Consider the following 22,448-nt stretch of genomic DNA (forward strand, 5'->3'; position numbering starts at 1 on the left):
AAAGAGTTTTCAGAGGAAGCCTGATGTGGGTGGGCTTTGCGAGGCCTTTCGGTGGAAGTTGTGGTAGAGCCGTGGCTGACGGCTTCTCAGAACTGCCCTGCGTGATGCAACCTTGTTTTGGTTTTGGGAAGTCCCATCATGAGACTGGGATGACCTTGGCAGATACGATCTTTGGATTTTCAAAGGATATAGTTTGGTTTATTTTGGGGACCTGGTTGACAGAGTCCCTCTGGAGTTAGTTCTAAAGGACAGAGGAGTCCAGGAAGGCTAGATATTCTTCTGGAATGAAATCCTGAATGCACAGGAGCAGGCTGCCCCTTTGTATCAAAAATGAGTGAGCAGGGAAGAGGGCCAGCCTGGCTGAGCACAGAGATGTGGAGCAGAATGAAGTCCTTGTAATCCATGGGGAGGTGACTTGTGACTACACCACTTGAGCACGCACAGACCTGTGGGGCCAGATGGGATCATCTTAGGGCACTATGTCCAGCCCGTGGCTCACAGCTCACACGAGGCCCAGCACAGCCCGTCCTGAGGCCGCCCTCAATCCCACACCATTATGGCAACAGCTCTGCTCCTCCAAGCAGCACAACCTGGCCCCAAGCATGCACCCATAGCTCAGCAACATGTGTCCTACCAACACTGTCTGGGCTCCAATCAGAGCACATGGAGGGCACAGAGCAGTGCTAACCCAAGTGACAGCAAATAATTGTTTGCATTTTAATACAGTGGTTAAGCAAAGTCCTGAGAATAGAGAAAAATACGCAACCGTGCTTTCCATTCTGATACAGGAATTTGAGAACAGGTTTCAAGATTGCTGAAAAAAACCTTCAAGTTTTTGATATATTCACAATTCTATTTTCAATTGGCATAAATACATTACCTGTGAATTTTCAAATGAAATGTATAGAGTTGCAATCAGACATTCAACTCAGTGAAAAGTCTGATCATGTCTCCTCTGGACTTGGAGGAGATCTCTCCATGAAGGTGCTTTGGGGAATGTGGCATTCAGGCTCCTGTTCATTGCTGGTGACAGTGCAAGACTGATGGTGATGACTGTGATGATAAATAGTGTTTTGTAGCTGAGAATTTGCTCTGTCAAATAGTGTTACTGTGCTCTTCGTAGGTGTTTTTTCCATGAAAATAAATAGGAGATGTTACTTTTGGTGCAACCTATGTATATGCAACTCAAGACAATTCCTCTTCACTCAGTGCAGCCCAGGCAAGTCAAAAGATTGGACATTTGTGGACTAAGGTACAGAATGAGCTGCCAGAAGTGCTCACCAAGCCACTGTCAATAACTTACCAGCAGTTCTGGCCAACTGGAGAGACTGCAGTTGACTGGAGGTTACCTAGTGCAATGCCCATCCACAACAGCCGGTGGAAGGATCAGTGGAGCTACAGGCCAGTCAGATTGAATGAGAGCCAGCATCCTGCTGATAGCTGCAGGCACTGAGATTTTGCAGCTGGGCAAGAAACCAGGCAAATCCTTTGACACAGATGTATTAGGCTAGGCATTGTACTGGAGTAGCTTTTCCCTTATTTTAATGACCAAAAATTACAGTAGTAGGAGTGGCTTTATACATTGCTGTAACAGTGCTAAGTTTCTTATGTTAAGCTGCATGGTATGTACAACAAAGTGCGTGGTCAAAACAATGGCTTTATCAGCTATTCTCTGTACCAGGGGATCTCTCTGTTGACAAGGAGACACCTGAACCTGTGATGCAATTATTGAAGGCAATGATCTGAGCTGCATTTAAGTGTGAGAGCAGCAGGACAAAATTCAAGTTATTATCAAACCCCTTTCTACAGAAATGCCCATACCAGAGCAATTGCAAGTGGTCCCATTCCCTCTGCCTCAGAACCTGTGCAGCAGTTTGGTCTTAATGTCTATAGTGCACTGTCCTTTTTCTATGGTGTGACTTGATCTGTGGGTTGCTGTGACTCTTGGCTTTGGTTCATCTTAGACCTCAATGATATACAAGTGGGGAGCAGAGAGGGAAATTCCTGACTTTCCTTGGCTGCAAAGTAATAGCAGAATGCATCGAGGCAGCAGTTGGAATTGGCTAAGCATGAAAGGATCTGAATAGAAACCCTAAATTTTGAAAGCAGGTGACAAGCTCCAGCTAGCTCCGCTGCGAGTCGCAGAAGTAATGCAATGTAGATAGGTGAAAAACATAAGATGAACACACACAGATTGACAAAAATAATGTGGATCGCTTTCTGGATTAGCTTTGTCTCATGGTGGCTGCTGGCCATCTTCTTTCTGAGACATCTGATGACCTGTATGGAACAAAAAATTATGGTCAATAGGGGAATAAAATACCAAAAGCAAATGGAGAATGATATTAAATATGCAGGCTGAGTAGAATGTTTCTGAAAGCAAAAATGTTCATTCTTCTGTTTAGAAACCATGTTCATGTAGGAATAACCTATTTGCATTATCCAAAGGAACCCGCAGATACAGGCTGATTTCAGTGGGGATCGAAGAGTTTTTGCTTTCAAAGGGAACTTGATTGCAATGTATCGATCGATGGCAATCAGCATGATGATGAAGATGCTCATAGGACTGTTTGTAAAATGTATCACCTCAATGGCAAAACACAGCTTGTCTATGGGATGTTTGTTCTTGGTAAAATATATCAGGAAAGGCAGGGTGAAGAGCAGGGAGCAGTCTGCAAACATGAGGTTGATCATGTACACCCGGGTCTCAGTCCATCTCTTGAGTTTGCAGCAGAAGACCCAGAAGGCGATGGTGTTCAGCAGGAGCCCCAGAACGAGGACTGGGATGTAGACAATCAGCTGAAATAGCATCACACGATCCTGCAACGCGCTGCTGATTTCTGTGCAGTTCGACATGGCGGGCAGTCTCTGTAAGAAAAGGGCGCAGGTGACAGACCGAGCTCAGGGACAGATCCCCTGGGCCGGGTCCCATGGCAGCGCCCTCAGCCGTGGCTCCACGGCTCCCGCCTCCTCTGCACTGCATGAGTCAGGGCTGTGGGTGGGACAGGGTGGCACACAGCTCTCCTGGGGCTCTGCTGGTGCACAGCAGTTGCATTTTTGGGGATGCAGACCTGCAGGGGCTCAGTGGCTCTTCACAGCAGCTAGAAAAACAGAAGCAAATCCCTCCTGCAACTACTGTGGGACAGCAACCCATCCGACTGCAGGCCTGGCTTGTCCACCCTACATCCACCTTCACACAGTTTTGGTAACAGCAGAGGGTCTCCAGAGCAGGATTTTGTAGTCCCTTAGCTCTTCACTTCTGTGGCTATTGGAGATCTATTGGCTCTCTTGCTTTAGGACAGCTCAAAGCAGAGCAGGGCAGCATTCCTCCTTTGCTTTACTGCCAAAGCCACCCGATGGCTGTGTTGGGTCTTGCTATGCCCACGAACTCACGTAGGACTCAGGTCCTTCCAGTCGTGGGACAGCTCTGGTGGCTTTACTCCTGGAGCACACTGCGTGCCATGGGCACTGCCACTCCTCCTTCAGGCTGCTGGAGATGTATGGCTTGACACCAGGAGGGGAAAATGGACATGCCTGCCTGATCTCAGCCTTCAACATAGGAAGCCAAACTGTTGCCAGTGCAGAAAACACAAATCCAAGATTCTAGCCTATCTCCTGATGCCTCCGTAAATAGTTCAGGGCATCTGCTACTATCCACTAGCTGCAAAGACCAGGGAGGGTGAATCAGACTCAGTCTGCAGTTACAGAGAAGCACGAAAAGGAAACAATCAGATTCCTGTCATCTGTTACAGATACATTGCCTTATAAGTCAGTGACTTTTAAGGCCTAATATCTAAACTGTGGAGAAACAGTCTGACTGCATGAACTACATGGATCATTTTTAGCGTCCAAAACTGGAAGCTGGATCTGACAATGCCAGAAAAAAGCTCAGCACCTGCCCCAGTGCCAGAGTTGGGGTGGTATTACAGAGATACAGTTTTCAGAATGGAATTTATATGGAAGGGCTGACATGCAGCCAATGTCCTGGCTCCTGTGAGCTTCCAGCATCCCAGGTCCTTGGCTGCACGGTGCTACTATCCACGCTACAGCTGTTCCCTGCCAGCCCGCTGTCACTATCCTGCACTGGAAGTGCTGCTTTCTGCCTGCAAATCACTGTCCCACCTAGCAGCTGAGCCCTGTGAATCCTCCATGTGAGTGCTGAGCCCACAGCAATCCCCTGGTCCCATGCCTCAGTGTGCCCAGAGCAGGGTGTCCCCTCACAGAAGGTGCGTGGAGAGGAGTGGTACATGGCCACAGCATGGGATGATGACCTCCCTGGATAGCTAGCATGTGTGGCTGCCAAACAGCAGAGCACATCAGTGAAGGCAGGAAGAGACTGAGGCACCTCTGTACCCCTGCTAGCGAGTGGGGAGCCCTGGGCAGCACTTTTGAAGGAGCTCAGGAAACAGAGCACACTGCCACACAACTGCGCAAGAAGAATTGAAAGTTACCTACTTCTTGTGGGGCTGTCCTCGGGTCAGGTCCTCGGGCAGGTTGCAGTTGCTCAGGAGATGCCAGGGGTGTGGGTGCTGTGCAGAGTGATGCTGAGTGGGGTGATGCTGTGCTGGGCAGAGCTGCCCAGGAGCCTGCTGCTGACAGCTCAGGAGCGCTGGAGCGCAGTAATGAGCTCTTGTTCCCCAAAATTGCTTCATTTACCACCTCCTCTTCAGAACGGCTGAGGCTCTGGTGCCCTCTGTTGTTCCTCTTCCATCAGCTCAGTGCTTCACCACCATTCGTTTTTGCACCCAACCTGCTCTCCCTCTGCTTCCATGCACGCGAACGAGCAATTAAAATTTAATATTTTCAGTGGTCTGAAACCAAACCCTTTCTAAAATAAAACCCACAATGGTTGCAAATTGCCCATTTGGCAGCAGAAGGACCCGGCGGGAGCCCAGCATACCGTGCTGCCTTGGGTGTGGTTGCAGAGTAAGCAAGCAGAGGGAGGAGCAGTGGCTTTTCCTAGGGGGCACATCAGTGCTTGTGCACCTGACAAGGTGGGCCCAGAGCAAGGGTCCTGGCATGTTGCTCTTTGTTGTTTTTTGTTTGTTTGTTTGTTTGTTTGGAAGGTGAGTGCAGATGTGGTGGTCCTGCTTGTCCTCTGCATGATGCTTCTTTACCGTGGCTCATCGATGTGATGGGATAAGCCACACCAGAAATGGCAATCATGGCCAACCAGGCACAGGTAGGAGACACTGGCATGGAGGGGAGAGTTCTGTGGGTGTCAGGAGGTGGGGAAATTGTGCAAATGGGCAGGGAGGGCTCAGGACACAGCAGGGCTCCCTCACAGCAGTTTCTGGTGCTCTGCTCTCTTCAGGCAGTGCCTGGGCAGCACTTGGCAGCAGTTACTGAGATTTGTCAGTATTTAAAAAGAAAAAAGCCCTTTCCTAGGCAGCAAAGAAGAACACACAGGGATCATCCCCTACCCCCTCTCCCCCCTTGTTCTCCCCAGTGGCTTTTCTGAGCTGCTTACTCATAGCACAAATGCTTTATACCCATGGAAATGTGGGAGGTGACAATGTGGGCAGGCTGTGGAAGTCCAGCTGAGTCCAGTTGTGTCCAGCTGTGCGATGCTACCCTGAGCCTGCACTGCTGCCAGCAGGGCAAACCTGGGGTCCAGCCTGGCACCATCAGATTGTTTTAATGCAAGCAATCTGAGATACACCATGAGATAAAGCACAGTACAGGCTTTTTTGTTGGCTTTTGTGTTTTAGGTTGAGTTGACTTTAGCTGTGAAATAAAACAGCGTGACTGACATACATGGGCCACCCTTCTTCCCATAAGAGTAACACACGGAGGGGAAGGGAACGTTTACGCACTGCCATTGCAGAGTCACTTTGGCACCTCTATGTAAAATGTTTTATCAGCTTAACAGAAACACAGGGTAGAAATTACAGCTTAACAATGATACACGTAACAAAGCTCTCCTTGGAGTGAAAGGGGGATGGTTATCCCCATGACAGCGCAGCCATATCTCCTCTTGACATGGTAGAATTTGTTGGTTTCATTGTGGTTTCGTTTTGTTTAGTTTCTCCTTTTTTTAGCAAACGTGTGTCTGCACAGAATGGGTTTGCATTGTTCTGGCAGCGCTGGACTTGGGCAGCAGGATGGCTTCCTGGAACTCCTTGGTCACAAAGTAGTAGCAGACACAGTCCAGGCAGCAGTTGGACGTGGCAATGCACCGCGTCATGGACGAGAAGTTCTTCAAAAAGTGGTTCAGGGAACAGGTAGTTTCAGTGTGATTCGTTATGAGCCTGGCAATGAGCAGGAGGTGGGATGGCAGAAAACATAGCAGAAACACAATCAGATTGGCATAAATGATATAAAGAGCTTTCTGGATTGACTTCTTCTCCGGTGAGTTTGTCTTCAGCTGTCTCCTAAGGTTTCTGATGATTTCTATGGAACAAAAGGTCAAGGTTGCTAATGGAAGAGTGAAAATGAAGAACATGGAAAGCAGTATCAGAGCGGTGGGAGTGCTGGCATCGTACTGAAAGCAGAAGTCAGCATATCTCTGCTGAAGTTTTAAGATGGTTGCAGTGGTGACAGCAAGCCACAGGAGCCCACAGAGAAGAGCAGCTTTGGATGGAGACCTGAAGGCCCGAGCTTTCAGGGGGTGCTTTATGCCCAGGTACCGATCGATGGAGATAAATGAAATGATGTAGATGCTCACTACCATGTTGATGAAGTACATTGCCTCTATAAACTGGCAGAGTTCATTTCGAACTGACTTTTTCCAGATCAAATATGCCATGAAAGGCAAGGTGCAGATGACAAAGAAATCGGCAAAGACCAAGTTGATGGCGTACACCCTGGTTTCTGTCCACTTCTTTATTTTGCAGAAGAACACCCACAGGGCGAGGACATTAAAAATCACTCCAAAAAAGAAAGTGAGGATATATAGAGAAAATTCAGTGAGATGGACGTGGGGATTCACCTCTATGTCTGTGAGACTGCAGCTCTTGGATTCATTCATTGTCCTGATAGGTGGATGGCATGTGATGGTCTGAGACCTGAAATGGGGAAAAATGGTAAGACCCTCCTACCTCTCAGTAGGTGCGTGGTTCCTATAAAAAGGTCATTTAAGGAAATATTTATTCTGTTATAAATGTGAATTTGGGTCCACAGGATTAGCTTTCTCAGTCATCCTGTAATTGGGATGGATGTGTCTCAAGCTCTGTTTGTATTTACTCAGTTTATGAGTAAATATCTCTGGGAGCACTTCCAATAGGACACAGCAGGCAGCCTCAATTAAATAGGAGCTGTTGAATGAGGGGGGAAATGACATGCAGAAGAGAACACATGGATACCAGGACAACCTGTGATAATGTCAGTACTAATTCTCTAAGCCAGCCTGTGCAGGCAAAATGATTCAGACTCGGTTTTGAGATAGGCAGGGATTGAAGCAGCCAGCACTAAGTATGCGTAACCCCTGAGCAGAAATTCTTCTAATGAGTCTCCTGGACCTGCTGCTCCTGCTCCGAGCTGAGGAAAACAGAGCAGAATCTGAGTCCTGCATCCCAAAGGCATGACAAAACCCAAAGGGAGTGATTGAGACACGCTGCTCTCATCCTCACTGCAGGGAAGGAGGGTTGAACAAACGTTAAATCTGTTCATTCCAGAAGAGAGTGAAAGTCTGCAGATGTAAAGCAGAAAGACTTACCCGAAAGAAGAAATGGTTATGCGTGACAAGGAGCTGCAAGTAAGGGCTTAAGTGTTTCCTTCTCAGGGCAAACACCCTGGGAAACCCATGAGACATAAGAGTAGGTCCTGAGCCTCTGCCTCACTGGCTGCCAGATGCTTCACAGCAGTGCTGGTTGTACGAAGATCTGATAAGACCAGCTTTTGTCAGGCTCCATCTTATGCAAAGCAGCTCTGTGTGTCCTACACAAAGGGTTTTCTCTGAATCAGTGATGTTGTGGAACTTCTGCTTGCATCTCAGTGCACATTTGAAAGAATATAACGTTTGATTTTTAAAGCAAGGTTTTACCACACTATGAAATGGTGGGCGATTTGGTGAAATCCTCAGAGTTGCAGGAGGACAGTGTGACAGCAGAGCCCTGGTTAAGCAGTTATTTGCCCCTGAGAAGAACACAGAGCTTGTGCTCAGGTGGTGAGCGTGCTACCTCCAGCTGCAGGCCTGCTGACTGATAAATGCCTCAAGCTAGGGGGTTAGACAAGCATCACCAGCAGACATTAATGTGACTCCTGCACAGAGCTCTCACATGATTATTACGTGCTCAAGTGTGGGTTTCCCAACAGAGATTGCTGCTTGCTGCCTGCTAGCTGTCACCCAAGGAAAACCTCTCTGAACCTCAGTAAGTAGCAGGAGGGAAACACCTTCCTCCACAGTGCAGCTGCCATGTCAAGCTTACCACATCTTTGCAGGTGTGGCTGATTCCCAGGTTGCTTTATGTTGGCTGTGGTGTGCACTGCCAGCACAGCCTCCGTGCTGAAGTACGGCACAGGCAAACCACCAGTGTGCCCTGCAGCGTGAAGGGCTCTGGCTGATGTTGGCTTTGGAGCTGAAGATGTGGTCCCAATGCAGTTCCCAGCAACCTGCCTTGCAGCTTAGGGCTTGCAAGTGTTGCTGGCCAGGAGCTCACAGGCTGCAGGAAGAGGAAGGAAACTGACAAAGGGTGTGAAAGCAGACACAGATAAAGTATGGGTGAACAGTAAGCTTCTTCAAAGAGATGCTGTGCGATAAACTAGCACATCCTCCAGCTGCTGAAAATGCTTAATGTGGATCAGAGGTGATGAGTTGATGGCTGCAGTTACAGAGCATCTCAGTGCTCCTGCAGGAGTGGGAGCAGGCAGGGGCCAGAGGGACACCACCACAGCACAGCACTGTGTCTGCCACAGACTGTGGCAGGCTGGGAAGCTGGGAGGTGGGAGCAAGACCAGGGCTGAGCACATTTTTCTCCAGTTTTTACCTGGCCTTAAGCAGGGAGCTTGGAGAAAGCAAGTGAGATAGAGGCTGGGGACACAACAGGTGTCACAGAAGCACGGTGGTGGCCAATACCTGCTGGGGTGACAATGGGAATAGCTTAGTTTCTAGCCACCAGTTGCTGTTAGAAAGCAGCCTGCTCTGCTCTTCCTGCAGTAAGCACAGGAAAGGAACATCTCAGCAGTACAGCTGCTGAGCAGGACCATGCACGGCAGCATCTGTGCTGAATCAGAGAAGCCAGGCACTGAGCTTCCTCACCTCCTCCCCACTACAGCAAGCCCCTGAGCATGCAAAGCAAGAGAACAAGACAGGGTGAAGTTACCTGCAGGTATAAAGCCACAGAGTCACAGCAGGTCCCGGCAGCAACCTAGCAGGAGGAGGGCAAGAAGGGCTGTGATCAGACACACATGATCACCTGAACTGACAGCTCGCAAGTACTTGAAGGCTTCTATAGCACCTCCTCCTCCTGCGTGAGGAAGGATCTCATGTCCGCTTGTTCTGAAAGATAAGATCATCTGCTGGCTGTAATGTTTTCCATGAGGACTCAGTGCCTCATCACTTGGCACTACCTAGAAGTGTGGTCATTGGCTAGCAGGTGTACTCAGTAAATGCAGAGCTGAGCTGCTGTGCTGACAGCCAAGCTGGGCACAGCCAGGAAGGTGCAACATCTGTTACTGGCTCACTTGAGCAGCCAAAGGTGCAAGGCCATCCTTGTGCAGTCCTAGGCAGTTCAGTGCGTGGCACAGGCAATCCCTAAGGTGGAGAACATCTCACAGCCTCCTCAGATGGACGTGGCTGCTCCAACAGCCCCTTGGGATGGGTTTGTTGCATGGGACAGTGGTGCAGCGGCAGGTGTCTGTGATGGCAGGGCTGCAGCTGCTCCCCTGCCTTCAGGTTGGCCATGGGCCTGGGGGTCTCTGCCACAGTCTTGGGGTAGAACTTCACTTGTCAGATCCTGCTTTGGCAGAAGTGGATGAGGGTGAGGCATCTGTAAACCCCAAAGGGCCCAGAGATGGACTGTCTTACTGGTGTTAGCAATGAGCATGCCTTAGGGCTGATGTGGAATGGCCTCGCTGCCCACTGACCCTCAGTACCCAACCAGCCCACTAACCCTCAGTACCCAACCAGCTGTAACATCTCTGTGCTGCAGGGCAGCTGTCAGTGGTTGGCTGTTCATGAAAGAGTGCACAAGGTACTCCACTTGCTCACAAAGTGGGTGCCCTGGAGATGCAGATCAGGGCACCCAACAGAAGGTCATGGAGATGAAACCCACTCACACTGCTCCGCTTACATGGAGGCTTACATACCTTGCATTCACCCCATAAAAAGCACAGGGATGTGCTGAATGGAAAAAGGCACAGGGGAAGGGAGCAAAGAGTTCCCTGGGGGGTTCAGGGTAGCAGTGGGCTTCAGTGTCTGGTAGAAATGATGCAGTGGAAACTATCACAGCAGCATAATTTCCTTCCTTGGGAGACTTGTTGATAAGCATGTTTGTGTCCACAGAAGGTGAGAAACCAGTATGGTAATGAGTCATCCAAGTTAGGTGGTTCTCAGCCTGGAGCCAGACTGCTCCTTTGGGGCTGGGGGTGTCATGCCCATGCCCCCTGTGATGGAGCACCTAGTGTTTGCACTGGCAGTGAAGCAAGTTAAGCTGTTATAAGGAATCTTATGAAGCACAGGACACAGCCACGTTGCCACATATGCACTTCTACACACAGACCCTGCTGTTTCAGCAGTAGAATGATGACACCAGGCTGAAAGGAGCAATTTGCTGTAGCTGCGCTCACCATTCACCAGGCCCAAAGAGGTCTCCTCTCCAGCCAGGTGGGCACAAGTGCTCTGCTTTCTCCTGCTGACCGTGTTTGTGGGGAAAGCAAAGCCTTCAGCCTTGGCTGTCTCCAAGCTGGTAGTGCCCACACTCACCCCAGTGTGTGTGCTCAGGCATGAACTCTGCCATGCAAAGTGGGACAGGAAGGGCAGTGACTCACAGGTTGCACAGCTGTCACCCACCAACATGTGGCTGTGGTGTCTCACTGCACGGTGGGGAGCTCTTGCAGGATGAGGAGCTCTCACGGTGTGGGCATGTGTCCTGTCCACAGGTCTACCTGTGGGGTCCTGAAGGCCATTTTGGGGAGAAGTCCTGTCCATCGCAAGGCACAGTGCAGTGGAAGGCCAAGGGGCAGCCTGCACCTGGGATCAGTGACCCACTGTGGCCATACGGCAGCCCTGGTGCTGGGGAGAACTGCTCTGAGCTGAGGAGAACAGAGAGCTTCTCCCCTGAGAGCCAGAAAAGGAGCGAGCGTGTAAACATGCTGATCAACGCGCTGATCAACACGCTGAGGTCAATGAGCCTAGAAGGACTTTGAATTTTCTACTGAAAACACCATTGACTTTTCTCTACTTAAACCAGTAGAAAAATAGTGCTGGCAGTTGTTCAATAATGTGGTCACTGTTATGTACTTAGCAGTCACAGAACTGCTCTGCCCTATGCTCCCATCCATTGAGGGCAGGCAGCAGAAATGCTAAGTCGTGGCCTGAAGCAGTGATTGAGCACCTGGTGGAAGGCAGGGCCAACCCAGGGGAGCTCAGGTGCATGCAGTGTACTTGAGTGATTGGAAGGGTGGAACCAGGATCCAGCCCTTCCCAGACCTCATTTAAGGGCTGGTATAGGAGGTGAGGGTATCTTGCTGGAGATCTCTGCCTACTTGAGGTCTTCTAAAGGTAAGCAGTTTTTTTTTCTTTTGTTTCTGTATTTGTTGCTGCTGCATTTGGATTTGTTCTTATTTGCTGTAGTCTCAAATTTTGCTGCTCTGCTATTATTGCTGTACTTTCCATCATATTATAGCATTACGGCCCTGCAATGGGTCTGCTGGGTTGGTTGCCAAACAAGAGGCTTCAGTCTCAGCTCCTACAAATTCACAACAATGAGACTTTTCCCTGCAGGGGCTCTGGTCCTTTAAGGGCACACAAAAAGGCCCTGCAAGCTTCCTATCCGTATAGCTGTAGATTACAACTTGGGCTATAGTACTATAGCCATTCACTGCCAAGAGGACAGTGATGCAGGACAAGGCTTTTGCCTACTGAATCCCAGGTGAGCTTTACTAGGAGTAGTCTGCCTGTTCTGACATGTGGATGACTTTGTTACAAGAAACAAAACCAGAAAAATCCACTCTCTTTTTCTTTAAAGAGCTCCTCAGCTCTTTACACTTTCTTCAGCCTCATACCACATCCTAGGATGGAAGGATGCTAGCACATTACACCTGTTTTTGTGTTGATAAAATATAGTGCACTATGCAAGACTAGACAGTGTGGTTTTGGTTGTGGTGTGAAACAGGAGGAATTCCTACGTGGGATGATGTCAAACTTCATGTGACACACTGAGTGACCTTTGGTTGTACCACCTTTAACAAGGCAGCAAAGCAAACATCCTCTGCCTTATTTCTATTCCTTCCCACACTTCAACCATGAAGATCTAGTCCTATAATTATAATACAGAAGGCTATGTTGTTGTACAATCTTCTGGATGTAGAAGGACTTTGCCAGGGCTGGGTGATGACACAGCCAATGACAACAGATTTTTTTTCTTGTACATGCTAGTAAGCGTTCAATATAATCAAACTCTGCAATTGGAATAAGTGGATTCAAAGCAACTGATGCTGCCCTGAGCCTGTTGGGTGATGCATTGTGAGGTGTAGTATGTCAGCAATCAGACTGAGTTGTTCATGTGTGTTCTGTTTTTTTTTTTTTGCATAGGGAAGCATGCTTCTAAGTATCTACTGTTGTTTTTTTCTGGAGCTGTACTGAGTGTGCACACAGTGAGCACAACAGAATAGCACAACACAGTAGAGAGCGTGGATGTGGCAGAAAGGCAGAGCCTCTAGGAGAGAGGCACATGTGCCCTCTGTGTGGACACAGCGTGGGGAAAGTGTGGTTTGGGAAGTTCAGCTCTGCTGCTTGGATGTGTTGGCTTCCAGAGTCCCTGGCACCCATGTCAGGTGAGACATGGAGAACTGGAGGCAGTGTGGCACAAAGCCACTGACCTCATACCACCAATGGCCCCTCTCCCAATTCCCTTCCTGTAATCAAGACAGCTTTGTCAGCATAGATGTGCCTTTCATGGAGTCTCATGTGAAGACCTCTGCACTTTCTAGAAAGAAGGAACAAGACTTGGGCAGGAAATCTGCTGAAGAGGATGCCGTCCATGAGCAACTGGTGCAGGAGCCAGGGGGTGCACAGTGCAGGGCCAGCAAACTGCCGTGTGCTGGATCCCATGTAACAAGGAACAGGTGCCTGGGGCTTCATCTGCCTCGCACTGACACTTCACCTGTGTGAGAGCCTTTGACCGCAATTTCTTACTCAGGAAAGCAGCAAACTTCCCCTCAGTTCCCTTGTGCAAGAATCTGGCCGCAATACATTTTCCAGATGGTAGCGATACAGATGGTGAGATTGCAGATTAATGTCTTCTCATGACCTCGATGCCATCGGCTGCCTGTTGGGGGCAGGGCTGTACTCGGTGTAAGTGAAGTGCCTGCTAAATCGGCCCAAGCTTTGCTGCTGTAATAACCACAACAGCCTCTTATTTGGGCTCCCGGCCCTTCACCTCTTCCCACTGCCCGTTGTTTAAAATAGCCATTCATTGCAGTATCGTTGGTTTGGGGGCAGGGAAGCTGTTGTGGGCAGCTGAAACGTAGAAGCATCCCATCAGTCTCCTTGGCTGGGGATGGCTGAAGGTGAAGTATTGTCCAGGAAGAGAGTGGGAGCAGCAAGAGAGCTGTCTTAATTCCACCTAAACATCCCAGGCTGTCTATGTGATGTCTAAGTACAGCAGCCTGGCTAACACACTGATAAGGGGAGCTGTGAGGACTGCTTTCCCCAGCAGAAACCACCACCACCTTCTCCAGGTTCACCCCAAGTGCCCTATTTCCTTTGCCATTACCAAAATTCATGTACCCACACCAATTGCAGGTGCACCTTGTGCCCCTTGCATTGATACCAATCCCCAGTGGCACTTTCACTGCTGGGCTGACTTTTTGGCATAAAGAAATGGTTGGTGCCAGTAAATCTCACCAAAAACCACGCTTAAGGCAGAGAAGCAATCAGCTCAGCTTGGTTACATGCTTAATTCAATGGGTTGTGGAAGACGGAAAAAAGGAACCACTCAATTATGTTTCATTGCAAACCTTTTCTCACAGGAAACCTCTTACCTTGCTCTCCTCATTCCCGGTCACTGAATTGCTTTTCCTCTAAACCACTAATGGATTTCATCTTGCTTTCAGTCTGTTTAGGAGTAGCTAATTAACACTACTGTTTTTCTAATCATTCTGTTGGACACTGGAATAAGTGGCCACGCTCAGTGGAAAATAGCACTGTTAGCAGCTCAGGGTTTTCAGTGGGGACCTGCAGCCTCTCCAGGACTTGGACAGCCCTGCAGTGTGTCATGTCCCATGACATTTGGATGCTTGCTGCTCTCTAAGCCCTGCTGCTTAGAGCAATACCACATCCTACTACTGCAGGAGAGTTGCAAGCCATGTCAGGGATGTTTTTATGCCTTGCAAGTGCAAAGCAATCCCGGGGTTCTCAATACCCCCAGCTCTCCAAACTGATTCTTGGCGTTGCTGCCATCAGCCAAAACCTGGCACAAGAAGCAATGAGCTTTCCAGGTTATGGATCCTTGCACTTCAAGAAAATGCTGCCTCTAGAGTTGTTGGATTTTGTGCCAGAAGTGCAAAAATGTGGCTGAGCTGGAGGACTTTTCTTCCACTCGAGAGCTGCTGATCTCCCCTTGCAAAGTGAGAGAGAGAGAGAGAGAGAGAGCACCAGGAGTAATCTTATTTCAGGATTGGTCTTCAGGATGGGAATGCTGAATGTTCAGGGCCCTGGGTCTGGCCAGGTCATTGCTGGTGCCTTGAGCCAAAGGGCTTTGCCCACACCAAAGCTGCATTCCTTGCGCCCAAGCAGAAGGGCAATCCCCCAGAGAACTGCCACAAAGGAGCACTTGGGATGATCACAAACCACACAGGGCAGCACTAGGAGAGCCATTAGTGGCACATGGGCACCCTCCATAGGGTAAGGGGCAGCTGGTGTCAGCTCAGCGTGGGCGCCTGGTTGGTGGCTAGGAGTGCAAGAAGTGATCTGGTAAGCTAACAAATGGCAGCTGCCTGGCAGAGGCTTTGCAGTGTGTATCTGAAGAAGTCATTTCTTCAGATTTCAGACATTAAATGCCTGCAGCCCCCTGAGTGCAGGGGGCATTTTGGCTTTTAGCACACTTAGAGAAGCCTTAATGGGTTTTGAAAGAGACAAGAAAGAATCCATTAATGTTTTCCTTTGTTTTCACAGCCTATTACCTACCCTCTCTGATGATCCATGCTCTGACCTGTTATAGGGCAACTAATGCAGAGGTTAATGGCAGGAAAATGTTTAATGAGTGAAGCCCTCAGAATTGGAGAGAGAATAGAGTGGAATCTCTCCTTGGAGACCTCTTGCCTCTAAGGCTGGTGGTAGACCTGAAGTTTTTTAAGGATCTTGACCCTTCTACTGCTAGCCCTCAGTGCTAAATTAACACCTTCTTTCTGCTTTGATACAGACACACTTGAATTTTCAGTTTCTCTGAGGTTGGTTTCTGCTTTTCAAAGATGAGCACTCAAGCCCTACCCTCTCTGCTGCTTGCTGAGGCATCTGTGTGCTTTCTTCTGCTTCTCAAATACCTGAGGAGCCAACCCAGCTCATCCACAGCCACTGCCTTTCTAGATTAGCTCCATACACACCTGGGAATACTCCGGTCTTCCCTATCTGTACAGTTCTCATGGAAACAAATCTAATTGGGTAGATTTACTCCACAGAAGGCGGACTAGGAAATGTATTCTTTGAGACAGATAACCCAAATTTATGGCGAGTCAAAGCCAACCAGAGTTTTGTCTTTACATAATTTCCTGCTCCTTCCCCTGCAGCGTTTAATCCTCTGTGATTAATTACACTGAGATTTACTGAGGTCACAATAGCTGGGGCAGGAGAGAGCCACGTACAAAATAATAATCACTGTTCACTCTTCTTCACGTAAGTGGTTATTCTTCAAATACTGTCAGTGGGAGTTATTTTCATTGGGTGTAATTAGTCCAGCAGGAGGATTATTACCTGTCTTATTATGGATAAGAAAGAGAAGGTAATTTGCACAGTGCTGCTGCCTTCATTCACCTGAGGACTGTTGTTGCTGTTAGAGGCTGTTGGGAATTACTGGGATGACAAGGCTCCCTCTATCCAAAGCCAGACATCAACCTGGCACCTGTGCATGGGTTTTGAAAATAAAAAATCAAACAAATAAAAAACCAGCACCAAAGCATCGATTTGGAAATCGCCTCTATTCTTCCAGCACCAGGGTAACAGCAGTGAGGTTCTGTGAACCCGGCACAAGATAAGGTTCAGGTGTTCCCTCTGCCATGCCCTAAGAATGACTTGAGCCATCCTAGGCATTGTCTGCCTGGGCTTTATTTTGGGAACAGCAGTGGCTCAGCCTGAATTCCGGGTATCTGAACAAAAACCGTTTGTCCTGTGATCCCGTTCTGATCTCCCAGGGGAGGACCGTGTGCCACCTTGTGGCTAAAATACAGATCGACTCAACCAAGGAGGAGGGGAGAGAAGGAAAATGACAGCAATTCCTTAAGCAGGTGCCACGGCCATCACCTTCTTTCAAAGGCTTCAGCAAAGTCCTGCCCTCAAAACTCAGTTCTTCTAAGGAACCCCGGGTGTTTTCATCTGCAAAGAGTGCAGAACAGGGGAGATCCTGCTCTTCACGCAGTGGAGGTACTTTTCAGTCCTTTTCTAAATGGGTGCAGGAGTTTTGGGGGCACCAGACATCACAGGCATCACAAATGCTCACAGCAGTGCTCATCTCATGCAGTCTCCTTTCTCAGGCAGCAAGTGATAGGATGTGAGGAAACAGGTGCTGGGATGGGCTGCTCAGGGAGGTGGTGAAGGCTCCATCCCTGGGGCTGTTTAAGGGATGTGAGGGCATGGTACATGGGGATGTGGTTTGGCAGTGGGCTTGGCTGGGCCAGGCGCTGGTTGAACTTGACGACAGGTCTTTCCCAATCCTGTGAGCTGGTCCCTCCCTCCCATAGTGCAGCCAAGAGACCAGGAAGATCTAAAGCCCTCCAAAGGCTGTTGTATTTTTCCCTGTGCATAAGGTGTTCCACTACCAATAAAATCACACTTTGTCCCAGACAAGAAACCAAGTGCCAAGAATTCTGTGGTCATGGAAGAAATGTGCAGCTGCTCTTGCTGGAGCCCCCATAGCCCCCTGCCCGCAGCCTGCAGGCGTGCTCATTTCCTTCCAGAAAGGTTTCCCAATCTGAAGAATAAGTGGGGTATGTTTTTGTTCCTCAAATTAATCTCAACTATTTTTAAATCAGTTTCCATTTTTGCTCCCTGCTGCTAACTGGGCTTTGTCTGCCTGCAGCATCAGCCAGAAAGCCTCCAGCTGCAGCGATCGCAGCCTGGGGGGCTGCCGGGCCTTGCAGGAGGTGCTATTGCCAAGCTGTGATCTTTATAGTCATTTTCTACCATAATTATTCTATGTTTCTATGATTTATAAAACTCAGAGGGGCCTGGTAACTGCCCTCCTGGGTGTAAAGAAACCCAGACCCCAGCAGCAGCTTGGCTACCTGGCATCATGCAGATCCCTGCCATCCATCCAGTTCCTCGTGGCACCCTGCGAGGGCTGAGAGGCTGAAGTTCTCCAGAGACACAGCAGCACTGCTGTGGCTTTTTGCCTCACCAGCCCTCCGAAGCTGACTTCTAACAGCAGCAGTGTTCACCTCGGCCTGAAGAACTTTCCTTCCCTCTGGTTCTGGATACCACCAAGCAATCACTGCAGCCAATACTGTGTATTTTCACAGCAATCTGACGACTCGGTTGTTTCTGCACAGTATGTAGCAACAGTATCAATCAGGAATTTACTATGCCCACAGTGACCTCTATTTAAACTTCTTCTTACAGCTTGCTGCATCAGCCTCTCATCCTTCTCCTGCCCATAACATCCATTGCCTCCCCACATGAACGCTGTGCTGGAATAAACCTGGGCTGGTTTTCTGACCTCCCCTAGAGCAGTTGTAAAGAACTGGCCTCCTGGGCCAGACCTGTGCATTCACTTTCCCCTTGGAAGTTGCCCAGACAAAATCCAAGTAGAAGCCTGGTTAAGTTTTGCACAGGTCCTTTGCACGTGCCTTGAATACCAATATCTGCCCAGCAGGTCTCAAGTTTCCCTCACTGACCGTGGAAGTCCCATATCTGAAAGCAAAAATGCTTCAGGGAGAAGTGCGGAAGTGGGAGGATAGCAAAACCTCCTGGCCTTGCAGGATGAAATTAATTCTTTCTCACTGCTGGCAAGGAAACTCAAACCTGCCTTGCTTACCTGCAAAGCCATTCCCTGGCAGTATGAGATTGAAAACTTTGAGGTCTTTTTTAGGAAAAGAGAAAATCCTTACAAAGTAAAGGGAATATTGCATGGTCTAGGTTTGCTTGCCTTTCTGACCTCACCTGAAGCAGGAACAAAGGGTCCTACAGGTTTCCTTTCCTAAAACAACCAAAGGAATTCAATACAGTGCCTCTTTCCCAAAGCCCTGAGGTCCAGTGCTCGTGATGCAAACACCTCTTCTTCCCTTGCGGCATCCCCACTCACATGCCACAACCCAGCTGCTCCACCACATGGCCTGAGTGAAGCCTTACACCAGCCAGTGGCTAAATAGAATTACAAATAAATAAATAAATAAATAAAATTGGAGCATGAGGAAACTATCATACAGAACTCAGATCACCTGCTGGAAATGCGATACTTACTCACAGGTGAGTGCTGCCTGCTAGGGAAGCTTTGATTCTGCTCTATTTAACTTCTCTATAGGTCCGTGTATACCTCTAATTTTAAGTCTGGCAGCAAGGGGGGGTGGGGGTGTTTCCATTGCAGCATGAGAAATTCCCAGCAAGCAAAATGTTTCCATGAGGCTGTCCATCAGCACAGGCTGCTACCGCTTCTCAGAGGAGGATGAGGAAGATGTGCTGCTGCCTCTGCCTGCGCTCAGCCCCCAGGAGAGCTCCCTGCTTTTCACTGCTGTATGAGCAACATTTTCTTTCTCCCTTACTTATTTATTTATTTTTAATACACATTCCCCCAGGAAACTGCCTGAAACACCAAAGAGGATTTCCTGCTGCCCACCATTGAAAAGCATCCCACCACTGAGAGCTGCTCCTGCTGATTAAACCTCCGCTCACCGGCTTGTTCTGGATGTCCATGACCACAGCCTTCACCCTGCAAAGTCAGCTGTCATCACTTCCAACACGTGAGACATCAGCTAAATCAATGGAGGCAGCTCAGAAATCACAGGCCATTAGTAATGCATCGATGGGTTTGAAGGAACTCTGCATTAACCAGCACAGACCCTGTGGAGCAGTTCCCATCTCCACAGATGCTTGCTTTATTCACCTTTCTGCTAGACAGATTATTCTGATGCAGCAGGCAGCCAAATTAAACTGGATTTACCCATGTCAAACAACCCTTAGGCCAGCTATAAACTATCATAGAGTCATAGAATAGCTTGGGTTGGGAGAATCTTAAAGATCACCCCCTGCTGGGGGCAAGTTGCATACCATGAAATCAGGCACCAGATCCAGCTGCCCAGGGCCCCATCCAACCTTGCCTTGAGCACCTGCAGGGATGGGGGTTGGTTAGCTGTGTACTTAGCTTGACTGTGGTTTTCTTGGCTCATGCCAGCAATGCCCCAGTCAGAGCTAAAGCCCCAAGCAGAGGGGTTTCCCTCCTGCAGAATCCCTGCTGGGTCTCTGCAAGGCAGGGCTGGATGCTGAGCAGGGCAGCGCAGGCCCCATGGCAGCCAGGATCCCTGGTTATGTGATGCAGTTTTTGTTTCCCTCATTTCTCAGTATTTCTGATCTGACTTCTAGTTCAGGCTTGCCTCTGCCTCCCCTCTTTGTTATTGTTCAGAACTCTGTGATCCAGAGAGCAGACCAGATAAAGCAACCACTGTGTCAAGTGCCTCCAGGCAAGGGCTAAGTGAAGGATAAAGAGATAAGAGAGACTCCTGGTCCGTAACTACAGAGATGGCTGATAAGAGCCTTACCTGTGCTCTCCTCTTGCAGGAGGGGTTGGAAAGGCAGCCCTGAAGCCCATGTAACCACTGCTTCACGGAGAGAATACCTGAGGAGCACACAAACACAGCAGAGCAGGGGCAGCCAGCAACCAGCGACAGCACAGCAGTGATTTCCTGGGAGCAGATCAATTAGTGAGAACCCAATCCAAATTTGAGATTAGCATTCACCAGCAGTGTAACAAGCTGTGTACTGTGGGATGGCTGACAAGGAGGCAAGCATGCGCTCTTATTTGCTTTTCAGCACCTTCAGTGTCTGAGGAATACACAGTTTGCTCCAAAAGTAATGCCTCCTAATTATTTATGCATAAACTACAACAGATACAAATAGCACCGCAGCACTCTTCGATAGAGCCTATGATCAGCTACAAAACACCATTTTTTTCTACACAGTTACCACCTCCAGCTGTGCATTTTCACCAGCATGGGAGAATTCAATGACACAGCTTTGCTTCATGCACACTCGCACGTCAGACGCCATTCTGTCAGACTGCCTCCTTGCTGCCATCTGTCACACAGCAGCAAAATGCAATGGGATGTTGATGGGAAGGTTCAATCTCTACTGCCCTCCCGCCAACGTCACCTTCAGCATCCATCCGTGTGCCTTGGGGCTGGACCCTGCATGTATGAGCTGCAGCACATCACTATGGCTGTGCTGGCCGATGTCTCTGGGTGAGATTCTCAGGCCTGCTCTGCAGAGCAGGGCCTTCTGAGAGCAAGCTGCTCTATAAATAGGCCATGAGAAACATCTCACGGGTTCAAAATTAGCAAGAAAAACACTGAGGTCTCAAATATCTCAGCAGAAGGTTTCACAATCTTTTTCCATGCTCTGACATAGCCCTATCCATGAGCTGAGGGCTGTGCCGCAGGCAGGGCTGCACGTGGGGGCCCAGCTCAGGGACGCACAGCATGTCAGGCTCAAACCATCCCTTGTGCACCACACGGGGAGCAGTGAGCACTTGCTAGTTGTGTGCTTCCTACTGCAGCCCCCCAACAAGTAAAATACTGGCTTTTATCTTGAAATGGCTATCTTACAACTGAAATATATTATGGTAGAGGGGAAAAAAAAAAGCCAAGATAACTCATTTAGGTTTGGTAAATATCTGGACTTCCCCTGTTGCAGGAGGGTATTGTGACTTGCCCTATAAGCCCCTGTTCGTTCATGAGTTGGTAAAACCATCCCCAGGGCCATTAAACTCCTCTGGGCTGTGCCCTAGTGCCTCAGGGGGCACTGAGCTGCAGTGATTACACTTCCAGCTGCTGTGAGCTCTTACAGCAGGGCTTCAGACCCACAAAAACCCCTCACAGGCTCAAAGGCAGGAAGGAAAGAAAGTCTTGGTGTGTTTTTCCTCATATCATCCCTGAGAGTGAAGTCTCTGGCATTTGCAACACCTCCAGATGAAAGAAGATGAATGACGGCTGTTGGTGACTGCCTGCAGTCTATCAACTAAAGCATGGAAATAATCAGGAGTTTTACCAATGCTTATTTGGAGCATGGTGACAATAAAGCAACACTGGCTGAAGAACTTTCCTTTCCTTACCTTTGCTGAGAATCACGGTGATAATTAAAATCAGAAGAGCATTTGACTGCTCCCAGAAGAGCTCCCTGGGTCCTCCCAAGCCTTTCGTTAAGCTGTGTACTAGAAGTCGTGCTTTTCTTCAGCCTGGGAAGAACCACTTGAAGAACAAAACGAAACAAACCATCCACAAGCAGAACTACAGTGGTTAAGCAGTCACAGACCAAATCCACTCTACTTGCCAGAATCCACCGTGGTGTACTCAGATAAAACCCATTTGCTGGGACTGTTTAACCCAGATACAGACACACACTTGGCTTTAAAATCCTGAAATAAACCCAGAAGGTTAAACTACTACATTACACTGCAAATGTAGCTTCACTTGACTGACTTCCTAAGGCAGAAAATACGATTTATTGTTTAATTTACAACTTACTGTTGGCCTGAGGCTTTGAACATGAAAGAAGAACACCTGTAGAGAAGGCCCTACAGCTGCCCATCATGCAGAGACCTTGCTCATTCTGAGCTGGATCATCCCTCATGGCATTTTCCAGGCCTCCACCTACCTGACTTTCCATTTGGTGCAACCCCACGCTGCCTCAGAGCGTTGCTCATTAACTTGGAAGGACACAGACATATCTGGCAAACAGACATCGGTGTTTCCAAGAACAAGATTGGATGTTTGTTTTAGCTATGCTTCTCCAAATTCATTTCCAGATAAGGATGAAGCAATTAAGACATGAAGCACAAAAACCCATCCAGGCCTGTGGGAACAAGTCTTCCAGCTCCCAGGCAGAAGACAGCAGCAGCCATCAAGGCAGAGGTTTGTCTGCAGGGTGA

The 22,448-nt window shown here is 48.8% G+C and overlaps 2 protein-coding genes across 4 annotated transcripts; both read right to left on the bottom strand.

The window, feature by feature from the left end:
- Window positions 1-805: 805 nt before the first annotated feature.
- On the bottom strand, window positions 806-4,934 carry LOC122183955 (G-protein coupled receptor 35-like). 2 transcript variants are annotated; one of them, XM_042878443.1, is made up of 2 exons: window positions 4,456-4,934; window positions 806-2,868 (listed from the first exon to the last, which is right to left on the bottom strand). In XM_042878443.1, exon 2 carries the CDS (start codon window positions 2,854-2,856, stop codon window positions 1,909-1,911), a length of 948 nt encoding a protein of 315 aa, XP_042734377.1. In that variant the 5' UTR covers window positions 2,857-2,868; window positions 4,456-4,934; the 3' UTR covers window positions 806-1,908. The 2 variants fall into 2 exon arrangements, with proteins under 2 accessions (XP_042734377.1, XP_042734379.1); XM_042878445.1 differs by having other exon boundaries at window positions 4,452-4,934.
- Window positions 4,935-5,847: 913 nt separating this feature from the next.
- LOC122184000 (G-protein coupled receptor 35-like) lies at window positions 5,848-20,515 on the bottom strand. Of its 2 annotated transcripts, none has more exons than XM_042878512.1 (3): window positions 20,065-20,515; window positions 9,264-9,308; window positions 5,848-7,007 (listed from the first exon to the last, which is right to left on the bottom strand). In XM_042878512.1, the coding sequence occupies exons 1-3, from the start codon at window positions 20,112-20,114 to the stop codon at window positions 6,038-6,040; spliced, it is 1,065 nt and encodes a 354-aa protein (XP_042734446.1). In that variant the 5' UTR covers window positions 20,115-20,515; the 3' UTR covers window positions 5,848-6,037. The 2 variants fall into 2 exon arrangements, with proteins under 2 accessions (XP_042734446.1, XP_042734447.1); XM_042878513.1 differs by lacking the exon at window positions 20,065-20,515 and adding an exon at window positions 8,370-8,623 and having other exon boundaries at window positions 9,264-9,278.
- Window positions 20,516-22,448: the final 1,933 nt, after the last annotated feature.

This window comes from Lagopus leucura, unplaced genomic scaffold (genome assembly GCF_019238085.1).
Source record: "Lagopus leucura isolate 7727_CA_CO unplaced genomic scaffold, USGS_WTPT01 Super-Scaffold_100021, whole genome shotgun sequence".
NCBI lineage: Eukaryota > Metazoa > Chordata > Aves > Galliformes > Phasianidae > Lagopus > Lagopus leucura.

Coding starts and splice junctions, on each gene's coding strand:
- LOC122183955 (XM_042878443.1), bottom strand. CDS start 2,856: ATGTCGAACTGCACAGAAATCAGCAGCGCGTTGCAGGATCGTGTGATG.
- LOC122184000 (XM_042878512.1), bottom strand. CDS start 20,114: ATGGGCTTCAGGGCTGCCTTTCCAACCCCTCCTGCAAGAGGAGAGCAC. Junction 9,309..20,064: donor CCTGCAAGAGGAGAGCACAG/GTAAGGCTCTTA, acceptor TCCTCCTGCTAG/GTTGCTGCCGGGACCTGCTG. Junction 7,008..9,263: donor CTGTGGCTTTATACCTGCAG/GTAACTTCACCC, acceptor TCCCCATTTCAG/GTCTCAGACCATCACATGCC.